This window comes from Syngnathus acus, chromosome 9 (assembly GCF_901709675.1).
Source record: "Syngnathus acus chromosome 9, fSynAcu1.2, whole genome shotgun sequence".
NCBI lineage: Eukaryota > Metazoa > Chordata > Actinopteri > Syngnathiformes > Syngnathidae > Syngnathus > Syngnathus acus.
In genome coordinates this window covers 612124-634573 of record NC_051094.1, presented here as the reverse complement: position 1 = coordinate 634573, position 22450 = coordinate 612124, and the positions used below count along the sequence as shown (strand labels likewise).

The window sequence follows — 22450 nt, the reverse complement described above, 5'->3', positions numbered from 1 at the left end:
CACTCATTGCTTTTCCAGTTGTCTCCTCGCGGTTAGAATTCAGGATGTCTCATAAGTGTGTGTGTGTGTGTGTGTGTGTACATTTGGCCTACATGAGGCGTGCAAAGACAACAGACAAGTAATGGGAGAAGTGTGTAGGCGTGTGGGGGCCGTGCACATGAACGTGCACGTGCGCAGACGACAAAGGCAGCTGGATGCCTTCGTCAGCTAAATCCCATCTGAATGCATTTTCATCTGAACTTTTGCTTCTCAGCCACAAAAACCACACGCGTCTCCAAGCCGTCTGGAAAAAAAGGCTGCTGAAATAATGTAGCAATAACTTTATGACATAAGAATTAGGGTTGCTATTCTAAGATCTGTGTTTGATAGATGCTTGGGACAATTATTTTATGCTAGGGCGTAACCGACTAATGGGCCAAATTTGACTCTTAAAATCTTCAGAATCGGTCAAAATAATAACAAATTCTTTTTTAAACCCAAAACAATTTGGAGTCCAAAAAACATTTGAATCAGTCGGTAAGTAACTACGTATCGTTTGCCGCTGCGCAACCTCACCTGTAAGCACCAAATGGCGTGCAGTGAGAGACGGACGACACGTATTGTTATCTTGACTTCTACTCTTGCAAAACTTGTTAGCCGAAGCATCTGTCGGACCATATTGCGTCTCCGCGCATAGTAATCTCCTCACTGCAGACGCTGCAAGGTGGAGCTAAAATACATGTAAGCATCTGTCCGCCTCTCGTTTGAAGTACGAGCGGCGGACGAAGGTCGCTCGGGTTCTTCTCGGAAGCATTTTGGCGGTTGCCTGAGGTTTCCTCCTCATTACCTTTGCTTGCACCTTGCAAGCCGCAAAACACCAAGCGACTTGGGCAAGTGACAAATTGAGGGCTTTTGGCACTCAGCTGGCGGTAAAACATGCCTGTTTACATGGGAGGATCCCGCAGAACCGCATGAGGTGCCGCTGGCAGCCAATAAAAGGCCAGCACGGGAGGAGGAGGAGGAGGAAGGCGCACAGTCGAAGGAGGCAGGAAATGAATGGCAAGGAATGCGCAGACGTTGCGGGCGAGGCGGCCTCTTCTATATGGATTTCTCAAATACGCAACACTCTATGATAATAATTTGGCGCCTGGACTCCCTTCTCGTGCATTCTTGAGTAGACGTTGGAAGCCTCAAATGATGGTGGGGGGGGACTAAATGCCAGTATCATCATACTTAAAGCATTTTATGGATTTTACACTACCTCATTAAATCACCAAAGGAGCCATCAGTCAGTGTGCTGGGCCTCATGTTAAGGGCCCAGAGCAAACGCTTTAAGACTCTCTGACAGAAAGGTCTGAAAGGGGAAACCCTATCCTGCACTTGTCATTGTGATTCGGGAATATTCCATGATTCAGAGGGCGGGAGAGCGCAGAAATGTGGCCACAGAATTCAATGGGAGAGCACACAAAGGATATCTGTTTTTTTTTTCTCTCACAATGAAAACCTTGTTGGCCCTTTGCTTTAGTGCCCTGGAGAAAAGTAAAGGCAGGAATAAATCAGTAAATACATGTAAATAAATAAATTATATAAATTATAAATACATTTTTTATATATATATATATATATATATATATATATATATATATATATATATATATATACATACATATATATATATATATATATATACATACATATATATATATATATATATATATATACATATATATATATATATATATACATATATATACACACCCCCGGCGAGCCGCAGAAGATTTATGACCTCTTGCTGCCACCTCTGCAGATGATGTGACACATTTGTGTTAATCGGTCTTTTTGCAGCTTAAGTGAGAAATGAGCTCATGGCATCAAGGTCTGTCGTAAAATAAACGGTTGATTCTTCTAGGAAAAGTCACGTGACTTCGCTGTGGTATATTTCATAAGGCATTATTTGAGAAATTGTCGCACTCTTCTGAATTAACAGACAGGTTTTTTTTTATCGTATTCATTTGAGTTGCCCGGGACGATAACTCCATACCTGAAGAGGCTTAACATGACTTACCATGTTCACTCAATCATCTTTTGGTCATTCTTTTCCATTTGGATAAGTCTGCAAAAAAGTTTTAGATGTTATAAGTGTAAAGCATTGAAGCTATTTTGACAATCTTTTATTGATACGAGTCGAATTATTTCTGCCATTCGTCAGGCTTTGTTCAAGTTTTTTGCCGAAGGTCAGAAGGTGTCCACTTGCTCGAATCGCCACCCGGTTTTGATCGCGCGTGACGTTTGACCTATTAGTTTGCTTTTTCGTTCCAAAGGCAAATACATGATTCAAGTTTGTGATTGACTCTCGACTGCTATCTCGTCTTCTATGTAGTGAGGCCAAAAATGTTCACAGATGGGAGAGGACTAATGGTCCAGATGGCTGCGGTGGGGAAAAAAAAAAAAAAAAAAAATCGTTTTCAAGTGAGAACATCCGACGATTACGCTCTCCTGCTTTGACAAAATCAAACATGTTTCCGAGCGAACAATAGAGAGACGGCGCAATTTCATATCGTCATTATCTTCCGACATGAGAATTGCGTACAAAAGTTGACTGTTGTGTTAAAACGCTGTCGTCAAAAAACAAGGATGAGGTCACTACAATTTCAAGCAGTTGCCTTTTCATAATGACACAAAATATTAGCGAGTTACTCAACCCGATTTTTGCAAGTCAACGAAAACATCATGTTCCAATCAAGTTTTGGTGCGGTCCGTTTCCTGTATGGATTTAGCCTGAACATATTTACTTGGAGTGATTTTTCTGCAGCGACCTCAACACTAAAATCCATATGGATAATAAATCTAGCGGTGTTGAGTCAAAATTCTAAAAAGAAAATCGCTCGGTGTCATAAAATGTCAGTGGGTAAAATTCCAAATTTGAGTTAAAAAACAAAATGTCGCGTAAAAAAAAAAAGAAAGAAAATAAATCTAACCTTTAGAAAGGAATCCATGGCTCCAATCTAGTGAATCACTGTACTTCACATTCTGCTCACATGGACCTCGCGACAGATGAACCCAAAGATAGAACGACAGATTTATTGCCCCCCAGATGCTCCTGATTTACAAGCATTGTTTAATCTCCAAATTCCAGCCACATGAAGGCTTCTCCCCCCCCCCCTTCTGTATTTTCGAGCACTAATTTATAGAACCCCAAAGAATGCACGTTTAATGTGTTTTGTCTTTGTGGAAGAGCAGCCAAAGAAGCCATTTCGGTGCTCGCAGTATCCTGAAACCAGATGTGGAGGATGGTTTGTCTTTGAAACTGGTTTTTTTGTTTGTGTGTGTGTGTAAAATAGAGAAACCTTCACATTGCTTCGACAGGTTTTTATTAAGAGCTTACTGTTGTTGGAAGATGCCATGCAAAATATAGAGAGTGAGTGCAGCCTTTGGTGTCTTTTAGGCAAGTTCTGCTTGAGTTGAGAATCCCAAGTGGCGTTTTTCTCCCCCCCCCCCCCCCCCCCCCCCCCCCCCCCCCCCGGCTCTTTCCAGCTCCCGGCAAGTGTTCCTGTGTTGTGGTGGGAGGGTCGACGTGGGCCAGTGTTGCTGTTTATTTCCATTCTGTCATGTGAGTGAATCTGATTACAGGTCGTTAAGTCAATATTTAGCTTCTGCGGACAGCATCATCTTGGCCCAGTTTATTTATTCTGCAACCCGGCACACATCTGCTGCCAGTGTCGTGCGCGGTAGCAGACGTGTGCCGCCGCTAGCAGGAAGCAGACGTGTGCCGCTGGCAGGAAGCAAAGCAAACAATGAGCGTGCGATCTCACTTGAGGAACCAAAAATTGGGGCGGCGAGAGGTCAGCCGTATTTAGGATGCTCTTTTTGTATTTTGAGGGAGCGTCAATTCATGCTAATTGCGTCTTTTATTAGCATAAAATGAAAACCGAGTGCACGCTAGCTCACACGAGCAGGACGATTTGCAAAATCTTTCAGCATCTTTCCACACTGGGGAGGCAGTCAGGAAATAATTGCGTCTCGTGCATTTTTGCGTTTGATTCCCCTCGTGCGAGTATCTGGAGGGTGGGACTGCCGCTTCATTGGCCGCCAAGAGGAACGAGGCCTCTTTTCATCTGGCCCTCGAGCAAGGAGGATTTGATATTTATTAAAAATAGAGATCAGTGTATTTCCTGCAGTCGTGGCTCCAAATCCTCGGGTTGTGTCAGCGAGGCGGACCTCACACGGCGACTGGATGTGAAACGCCTCCGCAGAATGTTTACCTGACCTACTATTTGAATTTTTGCTTCCTAAGATGTGCAAGTTGGGACTTCATCAGTCTCGGAATCCGTCCGCTTGGTCTTTGTCACGAGCATTTGAACTGTATATATATTTGCTTTTCATCTGTTGGGCTTCGGCCCACCACTAATGGCTTTAAGAGTATTTCCATGCGATCCTGGACAGCCGCCATTCTTTCAAGCATGCATGCATACATACATGAAACATACACGCCATAGAAAAAGAACAACTGCCAGCAACCCTCCCCCTAAAATTCACTTTCGTCTGCAAAACATCTGGAATTCATTGGGAGGAGAAGGTTTTCGGAGGAGGGGGGGGAAATGAACTCCAAAAGCAGTCTGTAGATTTGGGCCCAGCCCCTGACTTTAGGTTCCCTCGAAAGGATTGGTTAGCCTTACAATCAAAAGAGTTTTACTCACTCCCTTGGTGGAACAAACCTGCTTTTGTCCAACACAGACTCCAAATGTATTATTTATCATTTCTCTAAGATGAATAAAACATTTTGGGGACTGGTTTGAACCACCTGCAATCTGCCCACAACATGGCTCAAAGCCTTCAGATAGCTAGATAGATAGATAGATTCCACATGATTCCTTGACTGTAGTTTTTTAGTCACTTTGCATCAGTGCATCAGCGTATTTTTACTGGCAAAGTATGAGAGAAACATGAATGCAGAGGCGCTCGTTAAAGGAAATCAAAAAGTGCAGCGCTGCCTAAAGCAAATAGTTGTGCAGTAATACCTGGATGCACGCTGCTGCATGGTGGCCTCCATGAAGAGAATTACATCTGGTTTTTGTTGGTCTGAGACATTAATTATAAGCTGCCGCAATGATCTTTACAGTCTGCATGTGTAACTACAAAGACAATACTCACTTTGTCTTGTTTTTTTTTTTTTGTTTTTTTTAAACGCAAACGTGTTATATGTAGGTGTCACTTTTGTCTGTAATTATGACTAAAAACACCACAAAGCAATGTTTCATTGCCATACTGAGCCAAAGAATGCTGCCCTGAGGAATTGTGCTGTATAACTTACGCCATTTAAACATCCAAAGTATGACAAAACAGTCAAGTCACGGATTCGATTAAAGTTGTTCTTTTATTTGAAACGTGAAGAGCATGAAAGTTGAAATTTGTTTCTGTCTCTAGAAGAAGCTTCCCAACGTTAATGAGCGCTCTCCAGTAGCTTGGAGGGCGAAACTTTTCGGATTATCATCTAAAGCCTCAAACAAAGTTGATAGCTGCGTAAATAAACTCCCTGTTCGTTCTATCTGCTACACATTTTGGCAACGAAAACAAAAATAAACACCTCGGCGACGGCCGTTTCTTTGCCGCGGATTTGCGATTTATCCATCCATAAACGTTTGGCTGGCCCGACTCGAAAATAGTAAACACGAAGCAATTTTCGGTTGGTTGTCTGCCAAGGCAAGGCGCATGGCTGTATTATGATAACAGGCCTATTTCCTGTACTTAAGATTTTTGTTGAACATTAGGCCTCATTCTCAGGCTGCGAATGGCAGAGATCCGTGGCCCAGTTTCAATCATCTCAACCTCTCTTGCCTCAGACGTCCGACCAGATGTGTGTTGCAATTTATTTCTGGTTCCTAGTACAGGTTCTTCGCTAAATGCTTCCAGCTCAGCTTTGGCAGTACACAACGGAGGCATTCCGATCTTGCAACATCACATTTTCCCTCCTATCGCAAATAATTATTCATCCTGAACAAACTTCATCTTGAAACCCGATGTGTCCGCTCTTTGTCTTGAAGGTCAGACTGGAGTAAGTGAATGATGTTAAAAACAACCTTTGCTTCCATCGTTTCATTTCTCGTTCTTTCCATACAGCATCGTCCACGGTTGATAGTCATGGTAAAAACGTTACCTAAAAAAGCGGAAATGCTGAATAGCATTGTTGTACCAGGCCAACATGCTAAACGAGCTAGCTAGCTAGCAGCGCTACGAGCATTTGTAAACCCATTCGTTCACATTCAGAATCAAATAGACGAAACTAAAGTAGGTCTACATCAAACGTTACTCAGCAGTGAAAAGCGGAAGAAAAAATATCTTACATTAGCTGCATCGCTATTTTAGCCCCCGCTGTCTTGCCGAAGCTAACGTGAGTACAACGCTAAGGAATTCACCATAGCTGTCTTTGTCAACATGTCATGTTTTCTAGACATCAATTGCAGCTGTCTAAGTGGTGTCCAAATTCGCACCTTCTTAAAAGGCCGCCCGACAAATGCCCAGCTGAGAAAATATTTACAGTAAGGGTCACACTCGTGTGTGTGTGTGTGTGTGTGGGGTGGTTGTCTCTCTCTGGCTGAAGCTGACGTCGCTCGAAGGAGGTCCCCGAAATGAGAATAAACAATGCGCTCTCTCTCTCTCTCTCGCAGGAGCCCACCTGGCCCTGATGTGCAAACGGCGCTTTGCCTGGTGGCCCTTACGTAACAATTGTCCCCACACACCAGGACGTCCATAAATCGAACATTTGTTGTTTATGCACAATTCACCTCGGCACTCGGCTGAACTCTGTTTTCCAACGCAAGGTCACACGAGTGTCCTCGCCAATGCATCCCTGAAGCTTCTGGTCCAAGGCGTCATTGAAGAACACCCACACTGACAGCGCGGAGTTAACACAGACACGGTAAAGCAAGATAAACAGAGCGGACCACCCCTCGCTCGCTCGGTGGGTGCTCACTGTTTGCAAACAGCATCTCTGTCATTCCTCCAACGGAACTCTATTTAGACGTTGCAGGTGGATTTATGAGTAGAACGGTGGAACAACCAGTGTGTTCCAACTACTTCAATCGTAATCATGTCAAGTAGATTTTAAAAAAGTAGATACATCCCTGTTTAAATGCGATTTCTAAAAGAAACTGAAACAAAAACTAGATGCTTTTTTTTTAAATGCACTATTAATGTGACTCAGCAGCTCAAGTGAATTCAAAAAAATCAACTGAAGTATTGTGCTTGCACAAGTGTGCACACCCTTTTCTAAGTGGGTGTTGAATGAGTTCAGAATTAGCCAATCGCATTCAAAGTCGTGTTAAGTGGGAGCCAGCCTCGAATGCACCCCAGATAAAGTTCAGATGTTCTAGTAGGCTTTTCCTGACACTTGATTTTTTGCAGCTTTAAGGTTTTGTGTCAACATTGATTATTATTTGGAACTGTTCAAAACATCACGAAAGGCTTACTAGACCATATCCGTCACCATCTTTTGCGCTTCCTTGTCAGCCTGGAATTCATTTTCTGTTTTAAGGCTGAGCAATGATATCCGTATAAAAGGCCCAACTCTGACTTTTTGTTAGTGGGGGGGGGGCACCATGCGTCTATGAATCCACGCTGGGTCTGTAAGTCGTTGAGGTGTCGAAGCTTCTTATTTATCTGACCTCTCTCGCTCGGCCCGTTTTTTTTCCCCGCTTTGACATTGCGAAGACACCAAAAGAAGCCCGGACCACCCGAGTCCTGACTCCCCCTCGCAGGTGGGACTCCGGACTTGGATCGCAAGTTAAAAGTGATTATTGTGTCTTGAAACAAGCCTGTCTCCACGCCAGCATGTCCAATCAAGAGGGTGAAAATAGCCAGTCACGTACCGTAGCCGTGGCGCGGATCCCGAGGCCGCAGCAGATCCACGCTTGATGTTTAACAAGCCGGCCTTTTAAACAGCGCTAATAAAACATCTCCTGGTGGGGGGGATGGCTCTTCATGGACCTTTTTCACTTCTCAATGCCAAGTGCACGTTATTCCGTCTCTCCCCCTTTGGCCGTTTAAACGGGCTCTATGCGGGCGTCGTATTTTTAACTATAATTGGAGTGATAAAATGGTAACAGCCTCCGCATTAGAGCTGCCCGAACTCGTGCCCGGGGTTGGAGATCATAGGTGCTTGGACACGCTCTTGTGTAGGAGAGTTATGTGTGTGACTTGGCCACCAGGTGGCAGTATAATGTTCATGCCAATGAAGTATTGTTAAATTGTTTGTCTACATCTGTTGCTGCGCCGTTTGTGTTCAAATATCTGGTGCTAAAAGTTTTATGACTGACACATCGATGCTAGTTGTTAGCCCATCTATGGCGTTTTCCATTATGTGTTAGCAGTAAGCTAATGGACTAAAGGCACATGTGGTGGTGGTTTTCAATACACAAGCAATTACTCAATAGTAGTCTTTGTTTTGTGTTTTGTTTCCACAATGTCAACCGAGTAAAACTCTTATCTTAAATGTTTTACTTGCAAGTCAAAGCAAAAAATCGTCGGCTCATTTTGCAAAACTTGGGTCACTCTTATCTGTAGGCACTGCTCTAAGTCTCTGATTTCTCTGCAATTGAAGTGTTAGTTTAATCAACATTATTAATGGGAAGCAAATGATGTTGGTGCTTGGCGTCATGATCAGTCATCTGGCTGCTGAATAATGTCATCCTGGCTTTTGGCGGAGTCTGGGTTATTTTTATTTTTCCCAGAGCTGTCACGCGAGATAAACATGAGAGAGAGCTAGGAGCAATCTCAGAGATTCTGGCAGAAGACTGATGACATTCCAGTGAGCTTCTGGGGCCTCGGCCTCATGGGCTCCAAGTCCTCTTTACTGGGACTTTTACGATCCATTATTAGGATCAGCGAGGTCTTGCTAGAACTGCTCAGTTGTTGAAATTGGACTCGGGGAAAGATTCAATCAGTGTTTATTTTTACGGCCAATCTACCATTTCTATGACATTGACAGTCAAACCGTCACTACCGTCAAGCGAGCCATGTTTCATACGGGTGGGAGCACTCAATGCCAGGTGGATGAATTTAGTACGTACTATTTTCCGACCAAACAGTTCTATGAAAACCAGGACAACATTTCTCAGAATAAATTGAAACCCAAATCTCGGGGCATACAAAAACGAGTTCTAGCGTATCTATTTTGTGCAATCACGGTTTGCTAGCCATTCCACCTTTGAAATATAAATGATCTCTGACTCTATTTGACTCACCAGTTGACTCCCAGTTTACAATTTTCCCCTCCTCCTTCTTCTCACAATGTCCCCATGCACATTTCATACATTGTTGTGAAGCTAATTTACCGGCATCATTAGCCCATGTACTTAGAGGTTACAAACTGAAAGCCACAATTGCAGAGCGGGGGGGGGGGGAGCATTCCGAATATTAGGTTTCCATTAGTTCAGATGCCAAAGCGCATGAGTCATTTCAAGCCTGTTGTCTTTGGACTAAAATCTGAATTCCAAACCTCGAGCTGCTTCATAATCAGCTGGCGCCTTGAGCCACGTGAACTGTGCTGATGTGGCATAAATCCTCGTGATTGGAAATGTTACCAGCTTGTCAAGACTACTTTTGCCGTGATATGAAAGAGAAGACATTTCCAATCATGTAAAAACATGACGGTGGAATTTTTGTTCTTGAATATACCTTATGTGGGTCATTCCTAATGGCTATCAAGTTGCTGTGCACTGCGAAGGCCTCGACTGGTGGCACCATCATGTCGCCTGGCTGCAGCTGCATTCTCAAACACACACACACACACACACACACACACTGCACATTAGCTCTCTGACCAGCTGTCACCATTAGATGAAAAGGGATCTCCTTTCACTTCAACTATAGTCACTTTAAAACAATATAACAAAATGCAAAAAAAACCCCAACAATTTCAAAACATTTCTTCCCAAACTCGACGATAAGTGATGTGTTCCAGGTTCTACTCTTTGGAATCATGAAACTTTGAGCTAACTTTTTTTGGTGAACCTTTTGTGCTAGTTAGCACATAAAGCTAGCTAGCTAGCAATATAGTATTGAAATGATCAAGTAGTGTTTGCGGCGTGTTTTAAGTGTCAGTATCTGTTGTCTCCTTGCCATGTGAAGATGAAACCTAAGCTGTCTCTTCATTCTGCGGCGGATGCAGGCGGCGGGCCGTCTCATCGAGGTAGCTTGCTGCGGGTGCGCAGCTGCTGCTGGTGTACTGAACTTAGCGCTTGAAAGATTTCAGACCTGCTTCACATTTCAAAGAGTACGACTTGTTGAACCGATGGAGACCCTTGACCCTCTCACACTCTGCTCTGGTCTGATACACTCCACAATACAAACATGATGTAACCTTTAATCTCATTTCATCTTCTGTATTATTTTTTTCCCTAACTTGCAAATAAGCGACGCTTTTCCTCGGCAATGGGCAAAAACTGCCGCTTGCTCAACAAATCCCAGCATTCAGGCTCAGGTTTCCAGCGAAAAGCACAAGATTTCGCTCAGTTTGCCAAGAAAGCACTTAAGGTAGCTCTGACCGGCTGAGGTTCCGCTTTCAGCTGGGGGGGGGGGACCCAAAAACTGCACTGTAACGTTGACTGTTGAGTTTCCCCGATTACTACCCGAAAACGACAGAATGCAAGGAGTGTTCTGAGTCAATGCTAGCAAATGAGGTCGCTTTGGCATCACGCATCTGCGTTTGACTGTAGCGCGTGTGTTTGGTGAGAGCAAAGCCAACCAACGGTGTTGTCAGATTGGAATCACAGCGCTGAATTGATTGCCGTCGTCAAGGAGCAGCATTATGTGAACGGTTACCCAAACGACCAGCCATCTATCGTAATTACTTTTGCCCTTGCTTTTTGGGTATTTATTTGTGGGGGGAATTAACATTTATAGGTTTACTCTTAAAGTCAGTTGCACTTGTAAGCATTGCGGTGCTTAAAGTCCTCCCTGGAAAGGTCCGTTTTCATCTAAACTGGACTGAAACGCCAATTGCCTGTTAAACATTTCACAGAAAAACTGCAATTTTACAGGCACAAATATTCAGTTACTGGCTGTATTCTTGTTTTGTTTTTTTACAAAACAGATTGGACTAGAGGTGCAGAATTTTCCTCACCATTATGGCGACAGGGCCACAATTATCTCGGAGCAGTTTTGATGGCAGCCGTGCCTATCAGGAACATCAAAACCATGCCTGGAATCGATGCCAGACGTTCCCTTGCAAATGAGTCCCATATGGTTTCAAGCAAAACAACTCGCCTGAATTTATACAGCACGGCCGCATCGTTGCTCACCGCACAGTAGTCTGACTCGATGCTTGTGTTGTTTGTCTTAGCGTTTAACGCATCCTAACAAAGCCGTCAGTCACTGCAATTTTTTTTCTCAACTTGCTGTAATGCTCACGTAAGTTGTTTGTGTCAAGGGAGGAAAAAAATGTTTCATTCAAGGATGGCCTTTTACTGTAACACAGTTGAGTAGTAAAATAATGCAATGCAGAACCAGAAGAAAAACGAGAACTTTATCGGTTGCCCAAGACGTGCAACCTATTCCATTTGTAGGCCACGAAACCATGGCAAACATTTAACCTCCGTTGACATTTGTGCTGTGTAAAACCGGCTAGCTGCATTTCATAGGAGTTGACACTAACACGGGCGACGTAATAGCAAGCTACTTTAGCGTCCGTGCGGTTTACCGAGCTCTCGTTTAGCCCAACGTATGATTACATGTCCAAGTTATAATTGACTCAGTTGAGCAAACGTTCTCAGGCTCATGTTTTACGCATCAGTGCTCGCTCGCTCGCTCGCCGTCTCTCCCTGCTTTTGTCATCCGTACGGCCGGCCAACGGAGCTACTACTGCTGTTGCGGCATTTTGCCCGGAATGCCGAGACGGCTCGGGTTTCCCCTCAGCGCATCCCCACACCGTTACCCAGAAGGCTGTGCTGCTCATTCGACGCCTTAACAAAACCTCGTCAAGCTCGTACGCGATTACGGATGCTCATTTAAGTGAGATCAAATGTCACATTTGCCAGGTGAATCATTTTGTTTTCATGACTTCATCGGTTTTGGTTTGCTTATTCTCACTTGTGATTAGAGATTATTGACTTAATGCATGTGTGTGCGTGCGCGTGCGCACAGGGCTCTCGGCCTTAGTAAAATTAGAACATCACTCCGAGTGCTGACAGGAAAAAAAATGTAGAGGAGGGCAGCGCTGGTGGAATTTTTGGAGATGACATGGCCTATCTGTCATGAGGTGCAGCTGCTCCTGTCAGGTAAGGGTGGGGGAAGCAGCGGAGCAACTCAATGATGTGTATATCAGACTTGAGGGAAGCCGATGGTGAAATCCGACCACTGATGGAATTCTTTTTTTTTTTTTATTAGAAAACTTTGACATCTTGATGCTTTAAATCACTTACCTGCGCCCGTCTGTCTTTAATGACTCCTCCAAAGCTTTAGTTTGGGCCAATTAAAATCTGTGATATGATTAGAACGTATCATCATATAAATCTGCATGTATAGTTTAGGGTTTTACCCCTCTTCTTTGACTTTGATTTCAGAAAGGCAAATGGGCACACACAAACACACACACACACACACACACACACACACACACACACACACACACACACACACACACACACACACACATTGGCACAAACCCATTTCCCTAACACAGTTTGTGCTGAGACTTATCTGGAGTTCAAAGCCAAGCCCGGGTGTCTTGCTTCTTCAGTGAAGAGGCTTAGCCAACCCTTGGAAAATGCTTTAATGATAAGAGCTAATTGTCTTGGTGTGATTGATATCAGACATTTAAGAGCTAATCACACTGACCTTTTCCCGTTGCCGGGAAGCGTAGCTCTATTTTTAAGAGCTGAATCGTCTGGGCTTCCAGTTATCGAGACAATAACAAATGAGGATCTTTCTGATCGTCTTCTAATAATAAAGAAGAAACAAAGGGCAGAAAATGTCACGTTTACTTGCGACATAATGGAGCAGAAAGTATGAATGGATGCAACTAAAACACAACCACCCAACATGCCATCGAAATATGAATGAGATGCCGCGACTTGAGTAGGTGTGAAAAGCAAACAAAAATAGTGATATGAAATTCTGGCAGCAGACTTTCGAACAAGAGCACAACAAATCTGAAACGTTTGTTTTGAAAGATTTCAAAGTGGCTCATTATAACACCTCCACACAAAAGAGAGCGCCGGTTAGCGCTCAAGGTTTTCATCACCTCTTTGGAATGAGATTCGTTGACAGAGGCGTCAAGTGATGAAGCTTAATGTGGTCAACTGCACTTCAAGTTGGTGTTTATCCTTGAATTAGAGTCTTAGCTTTTTAATAGGTCATGTTTGACGACACAAAAACCTTGTCAAAACACTCAAGTCCGTGTGGGATATTTTGAATTGAGTCGATGGAATAAGTTAGGCTTAACTATTGGGTTAAGGCTAGGCGCTAAGCTAATTTGCGCTACAAGCTGCACCTGGCTGGCTTAAAAACTACCCTTCTTGTTATCTAGCTTTGTTGAGGGACTACCTAACCAATCCAGAACCTTGATTTGACCGACTCCAGCGGTCAAAGGACGGCAAATACTAAAAAGTGCATCAATGTGGCGGCCATGTTGGCGTGAATCTTTCCCATCCAAACAATGTGGAAGAGGAGAGAGTCTGTTTCAAAGTCATGGAGGAGTTGATTGATCAAAAGCTACATTCAAATTGCTAAACATAAAAAAGTCCACTAAATCCCACCTTTTTGACATTTATGATCTTACCTTTTACTAGCTGCTGTAATGCTAAACTAGCACCAGACAAACGCATAGCATAAACTTCTGCGATTAGCGTCATTGGCTGTGACAAGCTGCCTTTGAAACGATCGCGTTGACAAAAGCCAGACTTGCACGCCACAGCGCACGTGACTTTACGACGTAAAGGCCAAGGCAGCAGCTGTCGCCTTCTCCATCCTTTCCTAATTTTCTCAGCTCCACTTTGTGAGGGGGGCGGCCATTTTAAATCCAAACGTCACCACAGGCTTCTAATGAGAGGAAACTGCCCGCTTACTTTAACGGCTACTCTCGCGACTTCTTGTCTCTGCCAGTTGTGTCCATTTGCGGCTGCAGTCAGATGCAGAAGGCCTTTTTCTTAATCCCTGACATCGAAGTTTGAAGCTAAAAGTGTAGCAGTAGGGCTCTCGAGTATTCTGTCTGGAGGAGCTTGATGGAGGGAATCGTCAGGGGAGGAGAAAGGTCTTTGAGTTGATATTATCCGGCCATCTTTGTATTTCGGGTAGCCCCGTGCTGACTGATGGCCTGCTCCTTTATCTTCATTCACGGTGGGACAGGTTTTGACACAAAGTATGTCTGGACAGAAGAAGGGCTAGATTGTTGGCTCGTAGACGGATCAGAGGTCTGCCTTGTGCTGGATGGATGGATGGATGGATGGATGGATGGATGGATGGATGAGTGTGTTTGCTGGGAGTTTGTCCAGACCGCTGGGCTCCATACATGCATAGACAACCCGAGTCCAGGCAATTACTGCCATTATGCCCAGATGTCCACTTTTTTTTTTTTTTTTTTCCACCACCCTGCTGATTGATACGGTATCAAGTCGAGGCTTAAGCCGCCATTTTGTTGTAACGTGAGGGGGGCCACCGCTATTAACTGAAACCAAATATATGGCATGCCATCATTTGAAATGTGAATATCCAAATTAAATAGGCTGTTAAAAAAAGTAAATAATCATTTCTTAGTGTTCCACAATAGATGGCTGTCGTGCAACACACATTTTCTTTTTGGCCTTTATTTTTTTTTTTGCCATCTCCAAACCAGATTCACTAGTCTGTGTTTGAACAGGATTCAAAATGGCATTTTTGTTTTTATTTTTTTGCAAGTAATTCTTAAACATTGGACAAAAAAAAACATTAAAACTTAATTTTACCATTAAACTTGATTACCCGTCTCCCTAAAAACGATTGTCTACCTAGATATTTCTCTTCTCTTAAAAACTGTTTTTGATGCGAGTGTAGTCTAAAGTATTCACAAAAGCCAAAAAGGAAGTCAAATAATTTTGTCACTGAGCTGAGGTCTCACAAATAGTGCTGACAAAGTTTTATTCTACTTTCGAACCATATTTTCAAATTGTCCCAGAGGCGTTTGACTTTCCGTATGTTGATTTCGGTGGATCAGTACTGGAATTCAGTTGAGTACTGCCAAAAGGCTTCAAGTCAAGTTTGGGAAGGTGAACGAGTTAGCAGGCCCTTGAAGCATCATAAAAAGAAAATCTCAAAGCAAGCCAGTGCACATCCGCACCTGCATTCCTATCAGCTGAGACGACGGCCAGAGGGTGAGCCATCGGAAGTAACCAGAAAACTGGGAATGAACTCAACATTTGGCCATGGACCTCACAAGCTCACCGTGTCATCCCAGAGTCCCGACTATTAAAATCCACTATTATCCAAGAATTAGTCCTGAATTCCGCTTGACCCATTCCGACATAAAGTTGAGAAATAGAAGTCAACTTGTTTCCTCAGAGTCCCTGCAAGCTGTTGCGACCGTCCGACACGGCGTCATCCTCGCCGAGTCCCGCTGCCATGTTAGGAGTGGAACAGGCCGAGTCGGCCGCGGCGAGGGAGTCCACTTGTTTATTTTTGGCGCTTGTTCCTGCGTTCTGAGCATCACGTCATTTAAGGCACAGTGAGAACTTTTCCTGCCGGGGGTTTACAGAAGAATGGCTCACTCCTAATCAAATCGCTATCTTTACGAAGCGAGGGATATCATCTTCTCATTTTGTTTACACAGTGTGCTGGGGCTCAAACTTAGCGATGTGGCAACCCGCTGGGAAGAAGCTATAAATTCCAGCCCAGGAGTCGTAACCTCGTGACTGCAAGTGACTTCTTTTGCTCCTACCTGACATTGCTGAGTTAGCTCGGCGCCCTGATGGATTACCTGCGTTTGACCTCGGGTGCTAACCGCCATGAATCTGTCCAAAGTCATCTGGGGCCCCAGCAGAATTATTGGCCGGGTTGAAAACAAGTTGTCGTGGGCAAAACTTTAGCATTTAACTTTGCCAAGCTGACAGAAAAGAAAAAAATGGAAACGTTTTTGAGAGACACATCAAGCACAGCCGTGGTACCGTATCGGATTGTTACGTTCCTCGCAAAAATGATTTGTGTCTGGAGTGTGTAACATGTGGATTGGTCACAGTCATCCACCTCAAGGAGATGATGCATCTCTGTTATGTTAGACATGTGCTTTTGATTTAGTCGCCAGGCAGTCTTATCAGCACTTCTGGGAACGCAAAAAGTCTGCCCCCGGGACTTTGGTGACGTGCGGCTGACTTTTAAAGGCATTCTCTCTCTCTCTTATCGTAACAAATGCTCGCGTTTAGCTTCAGTAACAATAGATTCTCCAACTTTCTCAGACGATTGTGATCGGTGACCGATTGATCGGCGCGCGCGCGCGCACAGAACGGAAAGTTCTCAATCCAAGTGAGTGAGATTTTTTGCAAAATCGAGCTAACTGACAAACAGACTTGCGAAACAACACCTTCGCATTTCCACACTTTGTGGCGCTACGCAAACAATGCAACAGTGTTTGGATCGCAAGCTTGTGTGCCATTCCCGACGCCTCGGATACAATTCGCCTCTTTTGAATATAAGGGACGCCCTATGATTCATGAATAGCTGGCCCCCCGGGGAAGGGGGGTCACCGCCTTATGATATGGCGGATCCAAGCCAACCATTGTGAAACGCTTTTCCGACTTTAAGACTTCCTAATCCAATGCTTATACCAACCTCATTTCCGCCGTAAGACAGCGTTTTTAACAACAGAGGCCATGAGCAGTTGGTGTGTGTGGGTGTCTGTAAATGGACAGTGGTCTTGGAAGATGGGAAAAAAAATCATTTAATGGGCCTGAGAAGATGACTGGAATTGGTGCGCTAGGGAGGCTGGAATAGACGTCTGTCCGTCTGTCTGTTCGGAACAGCTGCGGGAAGAAGAGCGGCCCTTTGCCTTTCTTAGACATGTCGACAGAGGCTGGAAGCAAGCAAGTGTGTGTGTGTGTGTGCGTGTGTGTGTGCACGAGGCCACTTACAGATGGGATGGAGGAGGGGAGAAGGAACCAAGGGGAAACTGATGCTTTGAACAGCCTACCCACATCTGTTTATTTAGAAAAGCAAGCATTGTGTCATTGAGTTATTCCAACAAGCTCCTCGAGGGCCAGTGTTAGTCCCACAATGACGGCTTTTTAAATACACAGTTTACACTCGGATGAAGTGCTCTCATAACCGCATCCAACGTGCCAAATGGGGGGACGTGCTTGAGTTTCACATTCCCCGCCCGCCCGCACTACTTGACGTCTCTATAATCGACCGGCATGCCAAAGGTTGGCAGGGGGGGGGTTCTACTGGGGGTTGTTTTGGGCCCATTTGTTTTGCACTTCTGATGTCTTCCACTGGTACTTTTGCTGCGCCCATAAGGACGCATGCACGCACGCCTGTGGGATTTATTGTGTTGAATTCCTTTCAAGTGAATGTATGGTGGTTGCATTGCATCATGGAAAGATTGGAGATTCTTGAGTCCAGTCCAAGATTCGATGTTGTCGAATTGAAGCTTTTCCAGCATTCTCATCGTTTTGATAGCCAGAGTTTCTTTTTGCAAGCGCTCACGTGTGCATTGAGGTCACAGAGGCTAATAGTCACGACAGCCGGTCGGCCCGAAAGCAGATCGGAGAGGTCTTTAGGTGTGGACGTTACCTGGATCGGAAAGTCGTCCTTCTATTCTTTTGTACACCTGGCACTCAAACAGTGGAAAGAAATCCACGAGCCAAAACATTTCAGCCTCGAGTTTAAAAAAACAACAAAAAAAACCGTTATGACGTTTTGTTGGATGTTTGCTCGGACGCTCACCAGGATGCTCAACTCGTGGAAAGACGATCAAGCGTTTCCAAGAAACGTTAAACACAATTTCAGAGATAGATAAAGATAAAACTTTTCCAAACTTTTTTTTTTTCCAACCATTATGGTGGCCTATAACCTATGCACTTAAAAAAAAGGTACATATGTTCAATGGACTGTATTAATAAGGGTCAGCAGGATTGAGGCCTATTTGACATGATGGATGACTTTAATCATACTGATTAAAGACAACACACACACACACACACGCACACAGTCCTTATAACACTTGATTTAACACTCCCCTCATTTAGTAGGATTATGAAGAAAGGACACTTTAAATTTAAGGTTCGTAATAGCCTCAGGAAATAATCACAGATGGCATCATGCCTATTCTGTTACATGCAAAAAGTCCAGTAACCAAGGTTTAGGATCATGATTGGGACTCTCCCTCTGTCACTTGTAGCCTCTCCGGCGTCATCCACCACGTCCAAACGTTTAATCTCTCGGGCAGAGTTATGCAGTTCCGAGCCGAGCAGATCGGCCAAAATCCCAGGAAGAGGACGGAACACGCAGGGGCAAATGAACAGGCAGACACGAGGAAGGAAATGAATGTTTAATCTCGCTTGGTTCTGTTCCAAATCACTTATCACTTGCCATTATCGCTGCTTTGAAATCCCTTCGAGGAAGCAATTTGAATGGATGATTCCTGCAAAGTCATTTCCTGTATTTGTATATTTCCGCATGGTGATACGCCGCCGTTCCATGATAGATAAGCTCCTCACGACACGGGCGATCCTTGAAGTGAAGCGGTCAAGTGTACTTATTTGAAAGGTTTCATCCGAATCGGAATACATGAAAACCCTGCTGTTGCTATTGCTTAGCTTTAGCATTTAGCTAGCAGACTGAAAGGCTAAGCTCTTGCGTTCATGGTTGTTTCCTAATCGGAATACATGAAAACCCTGCTGTTGCTATTACTTAGCATTAGCATTTAGCTAGTGCACTGAAAGGCTAAGCTACTGCGTTCGTGGTTGTTTCCTAATCGGAATACTTGAAAACCCTGCTGTTGCTAGCTTTAGCATTTAGCGAGCAGACTGATAGGCTGAGCTATTGCGTTTGTGGTTGTTTCAAATAATATTTGTGGTTTGAAACTGACGCCATCTCTTTTTGTACTGGCCATTGTGTACCCCTTCCAATCGATTTTCACAATATGCTCCATAAAGTCGCCTGGACCGTTAAAGGAAAATAACAATAAGAAATGATCGGATGCTTTAAGTTCATTTGACCGGCGCCTTGAAACGGCCACCGTGTTGATGTTTGGAAATCTTCTTCCTTCCGAGGTTGCGTTCTTTGCGCTGGAGGGACTGGCGAGGTATTGGGTTCCCGGTATCCATCATTTCGGCCGAGTGGGGACCTGGGAGGAGCGCCAGCGGCGTCTCCGCTAGCCAGCCGTAACTGACATTGAGTGCATTGTTTGCGGCGGGAAGCTCGGCGCTGTGGCCTAAAGGTACATTCCAGAGATCAGAAACACAAACAGTCTTTGTGCCCTCGCTGCTCTCTTTGCCCGACTCCCTCATCCACATCAAGCCACGGCGGCTAAACGGCCTCCTCCGGTTCGTGTGTCAACATGTGGGCTATCGTTTTACTCGCATCCCAGAGACACACACACACACGCACACATGCTTACGCAGCGCACGCTCGTTTGTCATGTGGATGGTGACAATGGCGGCCTCTTTGAGAGAGACTGTGAAATCAAGGCAGTTTCTAAAACAAATAGCATTTGGCTTTTATTGATGTTTTGTCAAGGGGAAGGAACATAGACAGACTCCTTTGAATTGAAAGTCATCACTCGTTAAGGTTGGGAAAGTTGCCGGTTAATTCCACTCAATCATTTCTATTTCGATGAAATGATGACGATTCAAAATGCATGCCCCTCGGGGGAATGTTATTGGGATTAGCAAGGGGACGAAAGGCTGATTTGTGGTTTTGAAGTACTGAGAAACCAAACTGTCTTTGCTCGTCTCCCTCGACTTATTCGTTCATCTTCTGTACCGCTTATCCTGATGAGGGTCGATGGATACTGAAGATTTTAAGAATAGAGCAATAAGTCATGAAAGGCAGAGGGCGCTATGCAAAACAAACAAAAGGGAACTTAGATTCGCGTTTGGCAGTTTTAATAGTCGACATAGTGTGAAATGAAAAATGTATCGAATGTGCAAAGATGTCGGGATTCTGCTATTCAAGTGAGCAAGATTACAAATGAAATATGACATTGAATGGAATAATGAATTGTTTTTACAATTATTTTGGGGATCCCCAAGTGAGGAAACACTGGCAAAGACAATCAGTTTATAGAGTAGTAACCTCGCGCCCGAAGTTGTGTTGTTCTTCACCCTCACTCCTCCCCCTGGGCCGAACTCCCGCCCTCCACACGTCAAAGCCACAACAAGAGGGGGGTGGCGGGGGGCAACCAATGAGCTGCTGAGGGCTCCAGAGTCGAGTGGGACCGGGGAACTCTCGCACAAAATGCGCTGGACCACTTTGCGACCTACAAGTCTTGTTGTTTTCACCTCCTCCTTTGCACAAGTTTGTTTGCGCGCACGGACTCGCAAAGGACCCACTTGGAAGACTTTTGGGGGGGACTTGAGCCGTTCTTTTTCCGTGTTGCTGTTTGCCGAGATCCGGGCGGGGGTGGTGGAAAGGAAAGGAGAGGAAAGCAAAGCAAAGGGGGTGCAATGGAGCGCTGAGATGGAATGATTTGTCCATGAAAAGTACCGCTAACAACTTTGGTGCTTTGGATAAATGGGCACGCGGAGTGTTGACGGAGCCGGGATTCCACGGCAGCCTGTTGAACGGACTCAACGTTTCGGATTAATGTCCTTGGAAGTGGCGTTGAAGTTTGCCTTATGACTCCGCTGTGAGTTTTGCCGTCCACCACCGCAGCAACCGCCAGCACCATGGCAAGCTTTGGCGCGCTGGCACGGAGCCTCTGCGGCTCACTCGGCCCACTAACCTGCGTGCTTTTGCTCGCGGCGCTGTCCGCAGCCTCGCCACCCCACGGCCGGAGACTTATCTGCTGGCAGGCCATCCTCAACTGCCAAAGGGAGCCCGAGTGCAATTACGCGTACGATCACTACATGCGCGCCTGCGCGCCGGTGTTGAACGGGGACAGGAAGAAGTGTCCCAGCCATTGCATCTCGTCGCTGGTGCAGCTCAATCTCACCCGAAACGGACCGGCGCTGGAGGACTGCAGCTGCGGCCACGACTCCTTTTGCACGCGCACCAAAGTGGCCATCGAGCCCTGCTTGCCTCGGACTACCAGCTCGGGCTGCACGGCGGCACGGATGCAATGCTTGGACGACCAGCAGTGCAGCTCGACCTTGAGCGACTATATGAAACACTGCGGCAAACTTTTCAGCAGCTCCGTGTGCACCGACGCGTGTCGCAACGTGATCGCCGCCATGCGGAGGATCCCCAAGGGCCAGCAGCTGGACACTTGCATGTGCGACGGTGACGAAAGGCCCATCTGCGAGTTTGTCAAGAGCAACATGAAGCTCCGCTGCTTCGGCGCACCGGTGACGGAAGAGAGCAGCGGCTTCCGCGAGGACTACGACGCGGAGGACGACGAGGACTACGCGGACTCGGACTACAGGGATGCCCCGTTGAATGGAGCCTCTTTCCCGTCGCTCCACTCGCTTTTGACCCTGCTGCTGCTGCTGCCGCCGCCATTCATTTTGGCTCTATCGCCCCTCTTTTGATCGCCGACCGGACGTTTGAACTCAGACTTTAGTGGATTATATTTTCTATGCAAATGCCACCAGAGGGAAACTTTAGTAGCTCCAAACTCACCAGATGCTCAGCTCATACATTGAAATTGTTTGATTTTTCAGCAGCAGTGTTTAAATCTTCATATCCACTGTGAACTGTCTTTTTACAGTTTTTTTTTTTTTTTCTCTCAAGAAGATATGAGCTATTTTTTATACGACCGTTGTCTTATTGGGCATCTGATCGACAAGTATTTAATGCTGGAATCGTGGAAATAAGAAAGTGTAAATAGCAGAAGGGTTAAATGAAATAATTTATTAAATGCCAACCAATCACATCCAAATGTTCGTCGTGTGAATGAAAGACTGAGCATTCCAGCTTTAAAGGGAAGTCATTATTGTCCACATTCTCTTGTACATTGTATATATGTGTATAGCTGATATAGATTTGGTACCCCAAGAGTGGTACAGGCTATGTGCTGATTTATTGACTGTCTGTAGCCTATAGAAAGAAATGTCTAAATCCACTGTATGGTTGCCTTAATGATATACTTTTATAGAAGGCATAAAGGAAAACTTGAATACATCATCCTTGACTGTGACTTGTTTTGATTTCGCCTCCTATTTCAGAAGTTGAAATGGTGAAAGTTCAAATTAAACAGCGGCAAACTACAGTTGAAACGAAAGGCTGGTTGAAAAATGTCAGCGAGGTGACCCAATGTCAAACGTTTTGTATATTTGCTTGACGTGTGACCGTGGTGTGTTCCGGAGCCTCCCTTTTTCTTGAGGAAGATTCTAACGAGCCGTTATGTCTT

At 44.9% G+C, this 22450-nt stretch overlaps 1 protein-coding gene across 1 annotated transcript; it reads left to right on the top strand.

Annotated features, from left to right (window-relative positions):
• Positions 1-20342: 20342 nt before the first annotated feature.
• gas1a (growth arrest-specific 1a) lies at positions 20343-22224 on the top strand. The gene has a single exon (XM_037258029.1). It carries the CDS (start codon positions 20829-20831, stop codon positions 21627-21629), a length of 801 nt encoding a protein of 266 aa, XP_037113924.1. The 5' UTR covers positions 20343-20828; the 3' UTR covers positions 21630-22224.
• Positions 22225-22450: the final 226 nt, after the last annotated feature.

Bases quoted from the DNA above. Each gene is read 5' to 3' on its own strand.
- gas1a (XM_037258029.1), top strand. From the start codon at position 20,829: ATGGCAAGCTTTGGCGCGCTGGCACGGAGCCTCTGCGGCTCACTCGGC.